General features: G+C 37.4%; 1 protein-coding gene across 9 annotated transcripts in view; it reads right to left on the reverse strand.

Annotated features, from left to right (window-relative positions):
• Positions 1–16,178, reverse strand: part of CDKAL1 (CDKAL1 threonylcarbamoyladenosine tRNA methylthiotransferase) — a 669,277-nt gene that overhangs the window by 500,490 nt on the left and 152,609 nt on the right. For all 9 annotated transcript variants that reach the window (XM_082638078.1, XM_082638075.1, XM_082638082.1 and 6 more), the window contains one exon: positions 2,766–2,862. In XM_082638078.1, coding sequence (XP_082494204.1) covers positions 2,766–2,862 — 97 coding nt within the window. The remainder of the gene's footprint in view (positions 1–2,765; positions 2,863–16,178) is intronic.

Consider the following 16,178-nt stretch of genomic DNA (forward strand, 5'->3'; position numbering starts at 1 on the left):
TGGGTGTTCATTGCTGCGCAAGGGCTTTCTCTAGTTGCGGCAGGGGCTACTCTTCATTGTGGTGCGCAGGTTTCTCACTGTGGTGGCTTCTCTTGTTGCAGAGCACAGGCTCTAGGTGCATGGGCTTCAGTAGTTGTGGCACACGGGTTCAGTAGTTGTCGCTCGCAGGCTCTAGAGTGCAGGCTCAGTAGTTGTGGCTCACAGGCTTAGTTACTCTGCGGCATGTGGGATCTTCCCAGACCAGGACTCGAACCCATGTCCCCTGCATTGGCAGGTGGATTCTTAACCACTGCGCCACCAGGGAAGTCCCTAATTCATTTCTTTACTTGACTGTAACTCACTATGTTTCAGGAGGTTTCTGATTTTGTAGCAGTTCAACAATTATGTTCAGAAATAGATCTCTCCAAACGCCAATTATAAATAATATTGGTTTCCTTCTCCAAATTTTCTTCAAGATTTTCAGTTCTCCTGTACACAATTTTTATATATAAAAAATGACTGTGCCAGTCATATAGCTGCCACAGATAAAAATGCTCTATAAAATGATGTTGACAAAGAACAATCTTATACTTTAGTAATAATGCCAAATGCTGAAGATATAATTAAACTACAACCCCGAAATGTTGTTATTGTTAGTGCAATTCTACTTTTGGAAACTTTTCACAGTATACTGATCTTAAATTTAAAAAGCCCTTTATGAGCATTATTGTATGATGTACATTTCCTAAAAATTAGAAAACTACCAATATCCAACAATTAAGGACAGTTAAGTAACTTATGGTATATACCCTTCAGCAGAAAATTAACACAGGACTTAAAATGGTTAAAGAGCTCATAGAATAAAATCTCATGGAAAAATAAGGACACAAAATAGTTTTGAGATTACAATTAAGTAAAATATGCAGAGGTTAAAAGTCTGAAGGGGATAATTATTGTGTTAGGGTGAGAGGATTATGAATTTTCTTTCTATTCACTTTTTCAAACATGTATTGTTTCTCCAATTATAAAGAAGCTAAATAAATATAAAGAATTTTAATGGTAATAAAATGAGACAAAGAGACAAAACAGAAAGCATGCTAGATTAAATGGGGAAAAAATGTTTATTTGCCATACCCACGAGTTTACATCATCCCTGAAAATAGTGTTCCGTATCACCAGCACTGGGCATCCTCTCTCCCACCATCTTGAGAATCTCCCCAACATACTCACATACACTAAGCTCTTCACAACACACAGTGGAGTTCAGGGAAATGTTACCATAATGTACACAGAGAAGAGACTTTTGCCATACTACAGAAATTCTACTATTCTGGGAACTTAATTCCTTGAGATGAACTCAAAGATGAATTCTAAGCTTTTACCACGTTTTATCTCTAAAACAGAATTCTAACTAGTTTTCTATTTCCCTAACACAGCAGGATTATGTTTATGGAGAAAGTTAGTCTGACACGAAAAGATAACTCAGGAGTCCATATTCAGTTCATTCCTTAAACCAAGAGAAATCAAAATGTAAACAGACAAGTGGTGAAAACAAACTAAAGTTCCCAAACATTCAGGTTCTGTTTGTTTAACATGAGAATGTTTGTTCAAAGATTATTAAATTTGCCAGTGGGGCAAGGACTTCACAGCAGAAAACAAGTTCACTGCACTGAGAATACAGTATAAGAACCTATCAATAGTACATCAAATAAGGAAAAAAATCCAATAAGTCTCAATCCAGATGCCAATTTTTCATACAATTTTTTCTATGAGCATACCATATTTTTATATATTTTTAAAAATTAACAGAGCCTCTTTAAAAGAAGATCATTACTGAGCACAGTGAGTACAGCTGTAACAGAATGGTGGGGAGGATGAAACACCACCATTTGGTCAACAAGTACTGTCTGAATGCTAACTACCTCTGGCCATTTGTGAACAGTGATGTCCACAAAGAATAAGAAAGATACTATAGTAAGTAGTCGTCCCCTGACTTCACAGAACTTACTACCCAACAGGGAGAGAAGCACACCAACAACAGAAGTACAAAAGGAAGCTTCTTTCATTTTTTCAGTCACCAAACACTGACTGAAAGGATGCCTACCGTATTTCAGGCACCTTGGGAAAGGCTGGAGAAACGTGGTGGGCGTTTAAAAAAGATTGAAAAGCTGTCAGTGTGCAGCTAATAATTCAAAAAGAGAGGTGGGCTGTATTCAAAAAAACACATAAGTTAACCCCAAAAATACAATTCTGTGAAATGCTGAGAGAGCAAATGAAAGGTAACTGCATAGTAAGTGAAAGGAACCCAGAGACAGGATTATCGAGGCCTACACAGCGCAGTCAAGGCAGGCTGAGAGAAGGGGTAATGGTGAAGCCACGTCTTGGGGGATGAGTAAGATGGAAGTGGGACATTCCACTTTTAGTGTGAAAAGTGGGACATTCCATATAGGTATATAGGTATATATAGCTATATAGTATGATATGGCAAGAGATAGTGCTGGACACACAAAGACAAGGTTATAATTAACGACCTTAAATTCCATACTATGGCTTTTTATTGTGTAATTTTTCCTTTTTAAATGAGAGAACCTAGAACATGTTTCCGCACTAGGTTCAGACGTTACACAGACGTGACAAAGTTTCCTTGGCAATAGGGAAAGTATGTTAAGGACAGCCAGAAGTGTAACCCAGCTTATAAATAACCTAAAAATAGAAAATAAAATGTGGAGCCATGACAAGTTTTAACAACGTAGGACTGTCTTTTTTCCTATCAGGTGCAAGCTTACCCCTATGATGCTCAGCCCTTTAAGGTAGTCCTGACGAGGCTGGGCTTGAGGAACACATCCAGCAAGCACTATTTTCTTGTTCTCCTCTTGAGCTTTTCTAAAAGATTGAAGAGAAAACAGTGTTAATTCTTTTCCTCTCAAGCGTACCCTTGGAAACTGATGTTACTGCATGTAAGTTCCCTAAAACATAACATGACCATCGAGCATCAAACAGGATTTTCTTACAACTGCTTCAAAAAAATGCATTATAATAAGACTTCTGAACTATGTGTCTATTTATCACACCATGAACAACACAATGGCAGTCCAATCTGATAATGTCTTTCATTACAGCCTCATTATAAAACAAAAAATTTTACTTATATAGAATATTCAAGGATATAAATCGTTCTTGAAAAACCACATTTTCCAGATAGACATTAGCCATTCAATTATTTTAAATCATTATTTTAAATATTAATATTAAAACACACTATATGATTTCCCAGTCTTTTGTCTAGTATAAAAGTAAAATATACATTGAAAAAATTGAACAGAAAAGTAAGAAATAGAAGGTATAGTACTCCCTCTATCCTGAGAATTCACACATCTCCTCACTTCTGTTCCTCAGAGACTGTCTACAACTTTTAGATTATTTATGCTTATGTCCAGACAATCCCTCTCATATGCAGGTATGATGTGTAACTAGACCTCTGTTCACTATAAATACACAAAGATGAAACAATATTTTGTTTTACAACTTTCATCCAATACACCTTGTGTATCTTTCCTTTTGTTTCTTTAGTTAAATATCAGCCTCACCCCTTTTTTTTTGTATTTTATTTTTTTAATTGAAGTTTAGTTAAGGTACAGTATTATTGAAGTTACAGGTGTACAACATAGTGATTCACAATTTTTAAAGGTTATACACCATTTATAGTTATTATAAAATATTGACTATATTCCCCATGTTATACAATATATCCCCATAGCTTATAGCTTATTTACTTTATACATAGTAGTTTGTACCTCTTAATCCCTTAACCCTATCTTGCCCGAACCCCTTCCTTCTCCCCACTGGTAACCACTTGTTTGTTTTATGCATCTGTTATTTTCTGTTAAATTCACTAGTTTGTTTTATTTTTTAGGTTCCACATATAAGTGATATCATACAGTATTTGTCTTTCTCTGACTTATTTCACTTAGCATAATACCTTCCATGTCCATTCCTACTGTTACATATGGCACAAATTTATTCTTTTTTATGGCTGAGTAGTATTCCATTTGTGTGTGTGTGTGTGTGTGTGTGTGTGTGTGTGTGTGTGTGTGTGTGTGTCTATACACCACATCTTCTTTATCCATTCATCTGCTGAGGGACACTTAGGTTGCTTCCTTATCTTGGCAATTGTAAACAATGCTGCTAAGAACACTGGGGATGCACACATCTCTTTGAATTAGTATTTATATATCCTGGATATATACCCAGTAGTGGAACCTCATCCTTTTTAAACATTACAATGTGGGTATACTATAGTTTAACTATTTGTGTTCTGATAGGCATTTAGGTTATTTCCAATTTTTCACTATTACAAAATTTTTCACAATACACATGCATATAGACATATGCACACACATACACGTACAAATACATGTGGATGGATAGATAATCTTTGAATATTTGAGACGGTATTTCTGGATTATAAAAACCTAGATGCGAAATCTATGCTAAATTTCCCTAACATAAATTCTAAGAAGTAAAAACGTTGGTTCAAAGGTATACATGTCTGGTTATTTTATTAGGCATTTCTTTACTTAGGAGGAAGTTGGGATATATTTTATGTGGGTGTTACTCATTTGTCTGGGCACACGTGCATACAGCAAACATTGATTCTGTGCTAGAAGACAGGGTAAACCAAGCAGAGCTAACAACTTTTCCTAGAAACTATTCATATTCTTTACCCATTTATATTAAAATTTTAAGTCTTCAATTCTTTTTCAAGTATGTGGGTTTGGGACTTGTGATGCTTTGTTTACTTTTTTCCACTGGTTGCTCGGGTACTGTGTTTTGTACACCAACTGTGTTTCTGAGCCTCCCACCCCAGGCAATGTCTAGGTTTCTGAAACCAACTGAGAAAGCTAAGGGAATCAGCAGTCCCGTTTCTAGACTTGTAACTTTTAGACTACACCACCATGAAGTGAAAAGTCTCTATATCTGACACCCTTTTTTGTTTCTGTCAACTTTTTCAAGGCTACAAATTCAGAACTGAAAGCCTAAAAAAAGGTGGCAGGGGATGGTTAACAGAACTAGCTATGGGTGATCAACAGCCACACCAAAACCCCTGGGAAGTATGCAGAGAATGATTAAATGAATGAACGGGCAGAGGACAAAATACTAGTTTAACAGCATCCATAAGCATTTCACTTCCGTAACTTCTTAAAGTACTCTGGTATAACTTTTCCATTTGGAATCCTGAAAAAGCTTGTTAATAGAATCAAGAAAATCTGACATTGGTAGATTGCTTAACATATCCAAGAGAATTACTGCCTGGCTCTGCCACTTGGTTTTACTTTTTTTTTTTTTTATCAGTACCAAGCACACCATTGCACACAAATAGTTTTCTTGCAGTAAATGTGAAATACCTTATCAAACAAAAAAATCTTTCCATTTACATTAATAACATGTACAAGGAAATAACATCTGGTTTCTTCACAAACTTTAGCTATGCACCTAGAATCACTGCCAAATGTTCAAGGGTCTGTGAGGTCACCAATTATTAAATCCAAATTAAAAAGCTGGCTTCCAGGGTTTCCCCGGTGGTGCAGTGGTTAAGAATCTCCCTGCCAATGCAGGGGACACGGGTTCGAGTCCTGGTCCGGGAAGATCCCACATGCCGCGGAGCAGCTAAGCCTGTGCACCACAACTACTGAGCCTGCACTCTAGAGCCCGCAAGCCACAACTACTGAGCCCGCAAGCCACAACAACTGAAGCCTGAATGCCTAGAGCTCATGCTCCTCAACAAGAGAAGCCACCGCAGTGAGAAGCCCGCGCACCGCAACGAAGAGTAGCCCCTGCTCGCCGCAACTAGAAAAAGCCCGCACGCAGCAACAAAGACCCAACGCAACCAAAAATAAATTAAAATAAAATAAATTTATTTAAAAAGAAAAAAAGCTGGCTTCCAGTAATGTGATTCAATTACTTAATTATTAAGCACGTCTAAGACATGATAGTGAGTGTTTAAGGGACCACAGTAAGAGGAAGATAGGCACTTTACACTCGATGAGTTTCTGGTTTATAATGGATGAGATGAGATGTAAAAGAACATAAACAACACAGCATCAAGTAAAATGCCCTAACGTGATAGAAAGATGTACAGGCAACGTATCATGGAGAGACAAAGAATATGCACACAGAAGAATACAGTAAAAAGCTTTATGAAAAAAGTTGAGAGGAGTTTAAAGGGAGACAGGAATTGGAGAGGGTGAAATGGAGGCAGGAAAAGCTCCAGGCGGCTGTTACACCATGGACAAAGGCAAGAAGGGAGGAAGTTAGGGGAAAGCATTTCATTATAGAAAGAATTTCTATATAAGGGAGACTCATAGGGCTCATATTGTGGAAGGAGCCTTACAAAAAAGGCTGGACAGGCTCCAATGTAGTGGGCAGTAGGGAAACTTTAAATTTTGGTGGCAGAGTGGACACAGAATAGAGCCAAACTTTGAGAACAGGACCCTGGTGGCAAGGTGCAAAATGAAATACATGGGAAAAAGAAGTCAGTGGTTGGGGAAATTCATTTAATACCCTAGGCAAAAGGATGTGAGGACCTGAGCACATACGGAGGATTAAAAAAAAAAAAAAAAAAAGTTAAAAGGAGATGAGTTCTCCTACTGGAATATACTTGAGAAACCCCAAGGATGAATCAAAGGTGATGTCAAGGTTTTGAGTCTGAGGCAGAGATTAACAGACATTTTCTAAAAAGAGCCAGAGAGTAAATTACTTCAGGCTTTGGTGATCACAGGTCTCTGTTGTAACTGCTTAACTCTACCACCTTAGAGCAAAAGCAGATAGAGGCAGTACTTAAACAAATGGGTACATCTCTGTTCCAATAAAACTTTTTTAAAAACAAGCAGCAGGTCAGATTTGGCCCAAAGGCCAGAGGCTGCCGATCCCTAGTCTAAGAAGATAAAAGAAAAGTGGCGCCACTAGCTGTCAGCAGAAGCTGAGTACTGGGATAGAAGGAAATTCCAATAGGACACACCAAATCTGAGGTTCTGCTAATGTCCATCAAGTCTCTGGATGCAATTCAGCTGGTTGGCAATAGAGCTGGGGATAGATTTTTGAAATGTATTCCAAAGTGATGGTTGATGACAGTGGATGCAACAATCCCTAAAGGTGTGGAGAGAATCCTTATTGAGTACAAAACTGTAAGGTTCTTTAGCAACGTAGAAGCATTCCCATAGGCTAAAAAAATATTAGTGTCAAAAACAAAAAAAGGTAATATCACCACCAACAATACTGTAACAGCAATAATAATCATGATTAGCATTTATATGTACTTCATCAAGGTCACCATTATACAGTTAGTTGTACAACCTATTTGAAAACAGTATAGCCAATATACAACTACCCAGGGAAAGCGTTCTGCTGCCTTTATCAACACTAGACCAGGTCATGAAAGAACAGTCCAAGGCTGATTTTAGGGAGTAAGCAGAACACCAGAAAATTAAGAGGAAATTTCAAAATAGAGATGTTTAAATCATTTATTTAAAATATTATTTCATGCTTCTATTGAATTTGGCTTTAAAATGCTAGGGTAGACCAGAACTATAAGCCAAAAATCATACCCCAGCTATGGAATATTGATGCCACACTCTGTGACCAAATAAAGTATCAAAAGTTTTAATGCAATTTCTCAAAGAGTGTTCTTGTTCTAAACATTCCTTTCTGATATCCTGTTCTTGTTTAGTCAACTTTGCTCAGGTTCATAAGCCTGAAATAAGGCCTGAAAACTTTTTCTTTAGAAATATACCCAGCACAGACATATTTTTTAAAGCCTTATCCTTCAACGTATGAATGCTGATAAGAATAATACCTTAAGAAATTTAAAAATACTATAAATTTCCATGTTTTCAGTTTAGATAGCCTTGAAATGTCAATTAAAATGAAAATTGAGTGCTTGCTTCGGCAGCACATATAGTAAAATGAAAACTGAATGTAAAGTTAATTCAATACAATCATTCATATTTTCTTGAAACGCATTTCTAAATTGAAACAGAGATGTATCCTTGTCTAGAGCATTAACTTGAGTAATAAAGAAAACATAAAGAAACCTTTTCTTCTTTTCTGCCAAGCACCAAATGAAAGAAATAATTTGTACAGAACCTTAAAATTCACAGCATCATAGAAAACACATAAAGATGATATAATATCATTATCTCACAGATGAGAAAATTGATATTCAAGAAGATGCAATGGTCGATTCCACACTTTGTGGATTTAGTGCTGGAGCTAGGATGAGGACCCAGGATCTCCTAGTCCTTGAACCCTACATTTCAGAACATAAATCAAACTTGAGTTTTGATTGTGTAATAAACATTGGAGCAAACATTTCTTGATTAAAACAACACAGAAATTGACACAGATTATAATATATTGAATGTCTTCAAAGTAGAAACACAATTTAATATTTCACAGCTCTTGTTTTCCTGAGTCTTGTGAACAAAATCACAGTCTAATAGCAGAGTAGTAAATCCATGGATCTATCAAGAAAAACTCAGTTCTCTATAAGTAGCAGATACAGAGGAAATGCTGCTTCTTCTCCATGTTCATCTCTTATTCCTTATATCCTTCCTGCAAATTGATATTTAACCTATATAAAAATACTCATAGTAATATCTAAGTCTTCAATCAAAATTTTCTTTTACGAAAAAGTATTCTTAAATATACATCTGAGTTTTTAATTTCTAAATGTATATTGATACCCCTCTAAAAACAGCAGTACTGGAGGAAGGGTCAAAACCAATCTGTTTCTATGCACAGCAAGCACTCTTAACTACTCTGCAAGGGAGTACTGTCTGCATTCAGATACTCAAGGGAGAGGACACTATTTTAAGTATTTATGTGCAGGCATGTAGCCATGTGAAACTCATAAAAACACCTCAGCAGATAATCTAAGATAAAACAACTAAGGATCTATGTTTGTGATCTATTTCCATAACCACGATGCCCTTCTTTTAAATTTTGGAACAACCAGGCAAGGAGGGAAGAGTTGGCAGCAAGAGGGCAACTGTCTCCGTACATGACTCTTATCAAGACTTGCAGAGTTAGGCTAGGAGCCACCAAAAGTTGAAAATAAAGTTACTCTAAGCCTTGATAGGATTTATCAGTCTAAAAAATAATGCAAACAGATAGATTCAAATAGGTAACTGGGGCTGTCTGGAGACATTCAAATCCAAAGTAACTGGGGTTTAAACTCAGGGTCACAATACTGAATATTATTTGAACCAACAAAGCTAAAAACGTAAATGCACATTTTATGCCCCATGAGGAGAAAGAATGTTACCACACGGGGAATGGTCTTCATTGCACTAGGAAAGAGGAGTCCAAAGGGTAAAAGTTTCTCAACACTTAATAACAGTGGCCAACAAAGTAGGCACCTGAGGCAGATTATCATAGTACAATAGTTAATCCTTTTAGACACAGCAGTCATTCTTTATAGTGTATCTGGATATAACAAGTTGCCATTCCCTGATGAACTGGCCATATAAAACCAGTGAAGAAATTTTCCCACTTGATTTCGGGTTCAATAGGTTTCCTTTAGTGTGCTTATTACTGCAATACAAGTTCCTGGGTTCACCGATAAGAACTATTATTTATTTAAAAGTCATTAATTCAGCATTTTGTTTTTCCATTCTACCATTCAGTCACTCACCACATGCTAAACACAAGGGAAGAAAAAAGTAAAAGGATAGTCTCTACCCTCAAGGTGTTCTCGCAATCTAGTGAGAAAAGGCAGAAATAGGCCTTACGACCCAGGTTTCTGCGTGCAGGGGAAGAACAGAGATGCCGAGGTAGCGAGGACAGCTGCGAGCAGCCCTGTGGGAGAAGAAGCACGTGCCCATGTAAAGAGACCCAAGGGTACCCAGTTATGAAGGAGAGGTAGCTTCTCTGAATGCAGCGCTGTGGAACGCTGACTCCCAGTGAGGTCCCTGAGGGACCAGGTCAGGGACACAGAGCGGGCTGAGCAAGCAGGACCAGCGACTTCCTCTTCCTCCTACATCCTGTTACTGTGCTTTCATCTGCTCTACCTATCAAGAGTCTGTGAAATATTTTGTTTGAAGAAAGGATTCTGTGACTTTAAGAAAGATGGTGAGAATAGGGCATGGACTTTTTTTCTTCCCAGCTTCATTGAGGTATAATTGACAAGGACATAGACTTCCGTGAAGAGGTTAACAGCGTAAGGAAGGTTCGTTCATTATAGAAAAGGGAATTTCAATGAGAAGTATAAAAAAAAATTTTTTTAAGCTATAGGAGAAAAGTGATGGGGGAAGGGGGCGAGACCAAAGACAGGAGGGATGGCAAGAAGTAGGAAGAAGAACCTCCTGCAGAAATCAGAAAATGGGTGACCTGTGCTTGCATGCTCACGAGAGGATAAGAAACACAGTAAGAAAGCACCAGGTGGGCCTGGGTAGCCTCATGCTCCAAAGGGAAGCAAGTTCAGAGAATGGGAAAGATTCCTTAGGCTTACAGGAAGATGCTTCTCTCTGAATCCTCCCAGGGATTCTGAAAGGAAATATTCCAAATTGTAAATAATAGTCATCTCTGTTGGATAAGGAGTTAAGAAAATAAAGAAGACACTCATAACACTGTTTTCAAAAGCCTGACACCAAAACAGGGCAAGGGAAAGATTCCCCAGCATCCGTGGTAAGGCATCAGGACCAGCTTCTCGGGAGCCATCATGTTGGGATAAAGACCAATTTCAGAGGATTATGTGCCATATTCCTCCCTATCTACCTCCCTAACTTACTTTAGGTAACCTCACAGTGCTCCCCAACATTCTCAGACATTCTCTTGGGTAGGAATGTTGCCCAGTTAAATAAATTTTACCCACATGTTTAATATTTTCTACAATATTCCTTATAAATGGTCATATGGCTTCTGCTTTACTTCCTCAATGGCAGGAAGTTCATTACTTCAAAATTTCCTGTTTAATCACTGTACACATGTTTTTGTCCATATGTTCTTATTATTAAACTCTACCTCTAGAGAGCTTCCACTTATTCATTCTAATTTGCCTTCTTTCACCTCCCAAAGCTTTATTCCTTACACACTGGCCTACATGCCAGGCAAAACATATGTAACCATTCTCAAGGAAATGTTTCTAAAATACATGGCATGCTTATATTTCTTATTACACAAGATACAGTGAAACTAACTGAACCTATATTTGATTGCCTTAAATAATCACAGTAGATATAGAATTTCACATCTGTAAGAGACATCCAAAATTTTCTAGCCCTATCATTTCACGTATAAAAGAAGAAACTGAGGATTAGAAGATTAAACAGATTGCCCAAGGTCAAAGTAAAGACAGTACTGCAGTCATCCATCACTGCCCTTTGCCTTGATATAATGATGTCCTAAGCCAGGGGTTACCAAGATCCATAAGGTTGTATGGCCCCATAATAAATAATCTCAGTAAGCCATATATATTGATTCTTCTCTTTCTGTTGTGTCAGCTATTACTTCTCAATATATTTCTAACTTGCCTATTCAATCTACTACTACCATTTCTAACTGCCATGCAATGAATCTACAAAAATTTCTGGAATAAATGACAACAATCAAAAACTTCATTTTATATATGATTTTCACAAATTCATTAATGAAATATTTTGTGTCTATTATATGTATAATATATGCTTAGAGGTCTGTCAGATACCAAGAGGAATTTGTGCCTCAAGGAATACACAGGAAGTTAAAAAGACCAAAAAAGAAAGTTTGAAATATGCAAACTGAACAGACATACAAATCAATATTTTAAGTACAAGGTTAGAACATCAAAAAGAACAAATAAATTTACAGAGCAGTGGTTACCAAACTTTTTTTTTTTTTTTTTTTTTTTTTTTTTTTGGCTGTGTTGGGTCTTCGTTGCTGCACGCAGGCTTTCTCTAGTTGCGGCGAGCGGGGGCTACTCTTCGTGAGGTGCACAGACTTCTCAGGGCAGTGGCTTCTCTTGTTGCAGAGCACAGGCTCTAGGCATGTGGGTTTCAGTAGTTGTGGCTCACGGGCTTAGTTGCTCTGCAACATGTGGGATCTTCCCGGACCAGGGCTCAAACCTGTGTCCCCTGCATTGGCAGGTGGATTCTTAACCACAGCACCACCAGGGAAGCCCCACCAAACTTTTTATCAAGGTACCCACTAGTTAAAAAAAAAAGAAATGGACCTCAAATACATAAACACATACAACTGTATATAAATTATACACATGGAGTATTATATTAATGTATTACGTACATTATAAAATATACCTTAATGTTATATTTTTTTAAGTGAAATGCTGCAAAATAACTTTAGTGCTCTGAGTTCAAATGGGAGGAGTTATTGCAGGCTCAAATAAAGGATTAGTAGACCTCAATATCTGGTGTAATGTTATCCATCACCTAGAACTTTCTTTTCTCATTTAAGGGGACCAGAATATGCCACCCCAAAATATGCCACTTTGGAATAAGAATTCTTTTGAGATGAAGGCAGTTAAGAAACAGCAGACTCAGGAAAAAAGCTCTCTCCCCTCTCCCATCTGGATAAAAGCAGGACATAAATTTCCATTTGTAAAGGTGTCTCCCTCTCTAGTACCAGGAAGAGAACTGCTCCAGAGACAGCTCTTATCACCAGACTCTTACCTGTATAACAAACCTTACTAAAAAGCCTTATTTATCATATATTTCCTAATCACCTTCTCTTAATTTACACCTCCCCAATAAGCCCCTTTTTCCTTTGTCTAAACTCTTCTCCACTCTTTACCCCCTTTGTTAAGATGGTATATAATCTCCAAATTCTAACTCCTACATACTTGCATAATTACAACTGTTTTGTTTTGTTTTTCCCATTAGTCTGTCTTTTATCACTTTGACTCACATGCCCCAGTTGCTGAACCTAAGAGCGTACATACAAAGAGATGTATGTATTGTTTTCCCTACCCTACATCATGAAGTGTAAGGTTCAGTGGATTTTTTAATGTAACTTCAAGATCCAAGGCAAAGTAAGATGAGTGAGGCTAGTGAAAATCAGACCACTGTAGATATGATACCTCACTACATTTAAAACTGCACTTAGATATATATGGACTCTAGAAAAATGGTACCGATGAACCTAGTGGCAGGGCAGGAATAAAGATGCAGATGTAGAGGATGGACTTGAGGACACGGTGGGGATGGGAGGCTGGGAGGAAGTGACAGAACAGCATTGACATATATACACTACCAAACGTAAAATAGATAGCTAGTGGGAAGCAGCTGCATAGCACAGGGAGATCAGCTCAGTGCTTTGTGACCCCCTGGAGGGGTGGGATAGGGGGGTGGGAGGGAGGCTCAAGAAGGAGGGGATATGGGGATATATGTATACAAATAGCTGATTCACTTTGTTGTACAGCAGAAACTAAGACAACACTGTAAAGCAATTATACCCCAATAAAGATGTAAAAACAAACAAACACAAACAAAAAACCAAAAAAACTGCATTTAGGACTTGCACAACACTTAGTATTTGAATCAATTATTTTCTTCTTGATAAGCTAGTTAATGTAAGTAAAACACTCCTTCCTTAAAAGGATTAACATAAAAAAAATAACCTAAAGTATATGACATGTATATTCCTATTATAGAGATTATCCCATAAAATGAAAAGCAAATCTGTAATTACTTCACCTCCCTAAGATCAATACACCGATACTCTACTCATAGCAAACACTTTAGATGGTAATACCCTTCAACAGAGGAAAGGAGAGAAAGGAAAAAGAAAAGTTTTTTTTAAAATAAAATTCCGAGGTGTATCAGTATATAGGAAGACCTTAATAAAGTGACACTGAAAAGAGATGCCCCGATCAGCTGTTAAATTTATTCAATTCACCATCCAATTTTCACATTTCATTATAGTTTACTTTAATTATCACATTCACCAAGAAAGACCAAAATTAAATTATGACAGGAATCTATATTCTGAGCAAGGAATGAGGGAAATTTACAGTTCTGGTTCCAATTAAAAATGGGATTACAGGACTTCCCTGGTGGAGCAGTGGTTAAGAATCCGCCTGCCAATGCAGGGGACACGGGTTCGAGTCCTGGTCTGGGAAGATCTCACATGCCGCGGAGCAACTAAGCCCGTGCGCCACAACTACTGAGCCTGCGCTCTAGAGCCCATGGGCCACAACTGCTAAGCCCGCACACCTAGAGCCTGTGCTCTGCAACAAGAGAAGCCACCACAATGAGAAGCCCGCGCACGGCAACGAAGAGTAGCCCCTGCTCGCTGCAACTAGAGAAAGCCCGCGCGCGGCAACGAAGACCCAATGCAGCCAAAAATAAATATAAATAAATAAATTAATTTATTTTTAAAGAATGGGATTACAGGGATAAAAGTTCTGAAGGAGAATGCATACTTGGTCTTATTTAGAGTTCCAACCTGAATACAATTTGAGCTACAGTACCCTTAGATCCCAACCTGGTTTCTGGTGGGAGACCCAGAAAAAATTAGAATTTAGAACTGACTTATACAGTCTGAATAAAAAGCTGTTGTAAACGCTTATAAAAGGTTCCTAAACAAAATTTTCAAGTGTTTACATCTTTTTCAAAGTCACTTTTCCAAAGAGGCATTAGTTAATGGAAAAACTGATCCCCTGGAGGAGGTAACAGAAAAGTGCTTTTTTATTTAAAATAATACAATTAAAAAGTGGGCAAGCAAGAGACACTTGTGCCCTCGAAAAGATAAGAATCTGCAGGAGTTGTGTCTTTGGCTAATTTACACCTACAGGACTGAGGCAACAGAAGAGACTAAGTCAAGCTGCTTAACTGCGTTTCAGCCAGCTCTAACTCCTGCATGATCAAGAGGTTCAAGAGGTTTCATTGGAGGCGCAAGAGGCAGAGAATATCAGTGTTTCGGGGCACTATTAAAAAACTTATTTTTAACATATTCTAGTTGAACTAGCTAATTCAGAAGGAATTATCAGTACTGTTCTTATGGCAAATGATTTACAATCTTCAGCACTGACCTATAGTATTGATACTATATCAATAGATATATATCAATAGCTCTTCCAATAGATTTCTCTCCCCTACAAGACTATAAGCTCCCTAAGGGCAATGCCTAGATATGATTCATTTTACACACCTCACAGTACATTTTCAAGAAACCTCTTGCAATTTAATAAATGAATGAAAAACCAATTAACAGGAAATAACACTAGAATCAATCATTAAAGTTGTGATTAAGAGCCATGCTTATGTCTCTTAAAATTTAATAAGGCCAACACTAAGCAGGAATCCATCTTTTTCATCATCAGAAACACAGATAATCCAAACAGGGGAACTATCTTTGATTAGTGTCAACACCATTTATGTACATTTTAATTTTATGGTAAGTCCTAAGACTCTTTCACAAATCAAATAAACAGTTCATAAGAATTACTATCATATTCTTAAGAACAATTTTCTTAGTGTTTAAACAGCACAGTTTTCCTTTCAACTCTCTCCTTTGTCCCCTCCATCACTCTTTCTTTAAAAATTTTTTTTTAATTTTCATTTTATCTTCAGAAAAGTAATACAGCTATTAGTTATAATTACTCTGACCTCAGTTCAGAAAGGTACTGACCACAAATACAACTTTTTTTTTTTTAACTTCACAAGAAAAAAAAAGATTTTTTTATAGCAGCAACCAACATAGCTGGCTGGTCACAGACAAACCTTGGAGCCACTACTCAACTCTAGTCCCAGAAAGCAAAGCAATTTCAGTGAAACAAACACTGCCTTCTATGTGAAAATGCCCCATTTACCAACATCAATGTACAAAACAAAATCCATTTTGATGGGGAAAAAAACTGTCAAGTTTTTCCTGTTTGCAATGCCAGCAAAGGACAAACTTCATCACCCTGATACCAACGTCAGACTGACATCAATTCAAATTATCAACTGAAATAACCAAGCAAATGACATTTACCATTTAGCAACATGACTTAAACCAAAGTATACCATTATAAACTAAAGAGAGGATTTCTTCATTATTACTTCATTATTATCAGCAGAGTCATACAGAAGGAGACTACAGGCTCCCTCTGAGCCAAACAAAACATGTTCAGAGTGTCTCTTCCATGTTCAATGTTGTCGCCACGGGGAACAGAAAAAACAATGAAAAGGCTGTATGTATACACGAAAAACAACACAGAGGACTGC

The sequence above is a fragment of the Mesoplodon mirus genome (assembly GCF_964341445.2).
Source record: "Mesoplodon mirus genome assembly, chromosome: 12".
Taxonomy (NCBI): Eukaryota; Metazoa; Chordata; class Mammalia; order Artiodactyla; family Ziphiidae; genus Mesoplodon; species Mesoplodon mirus.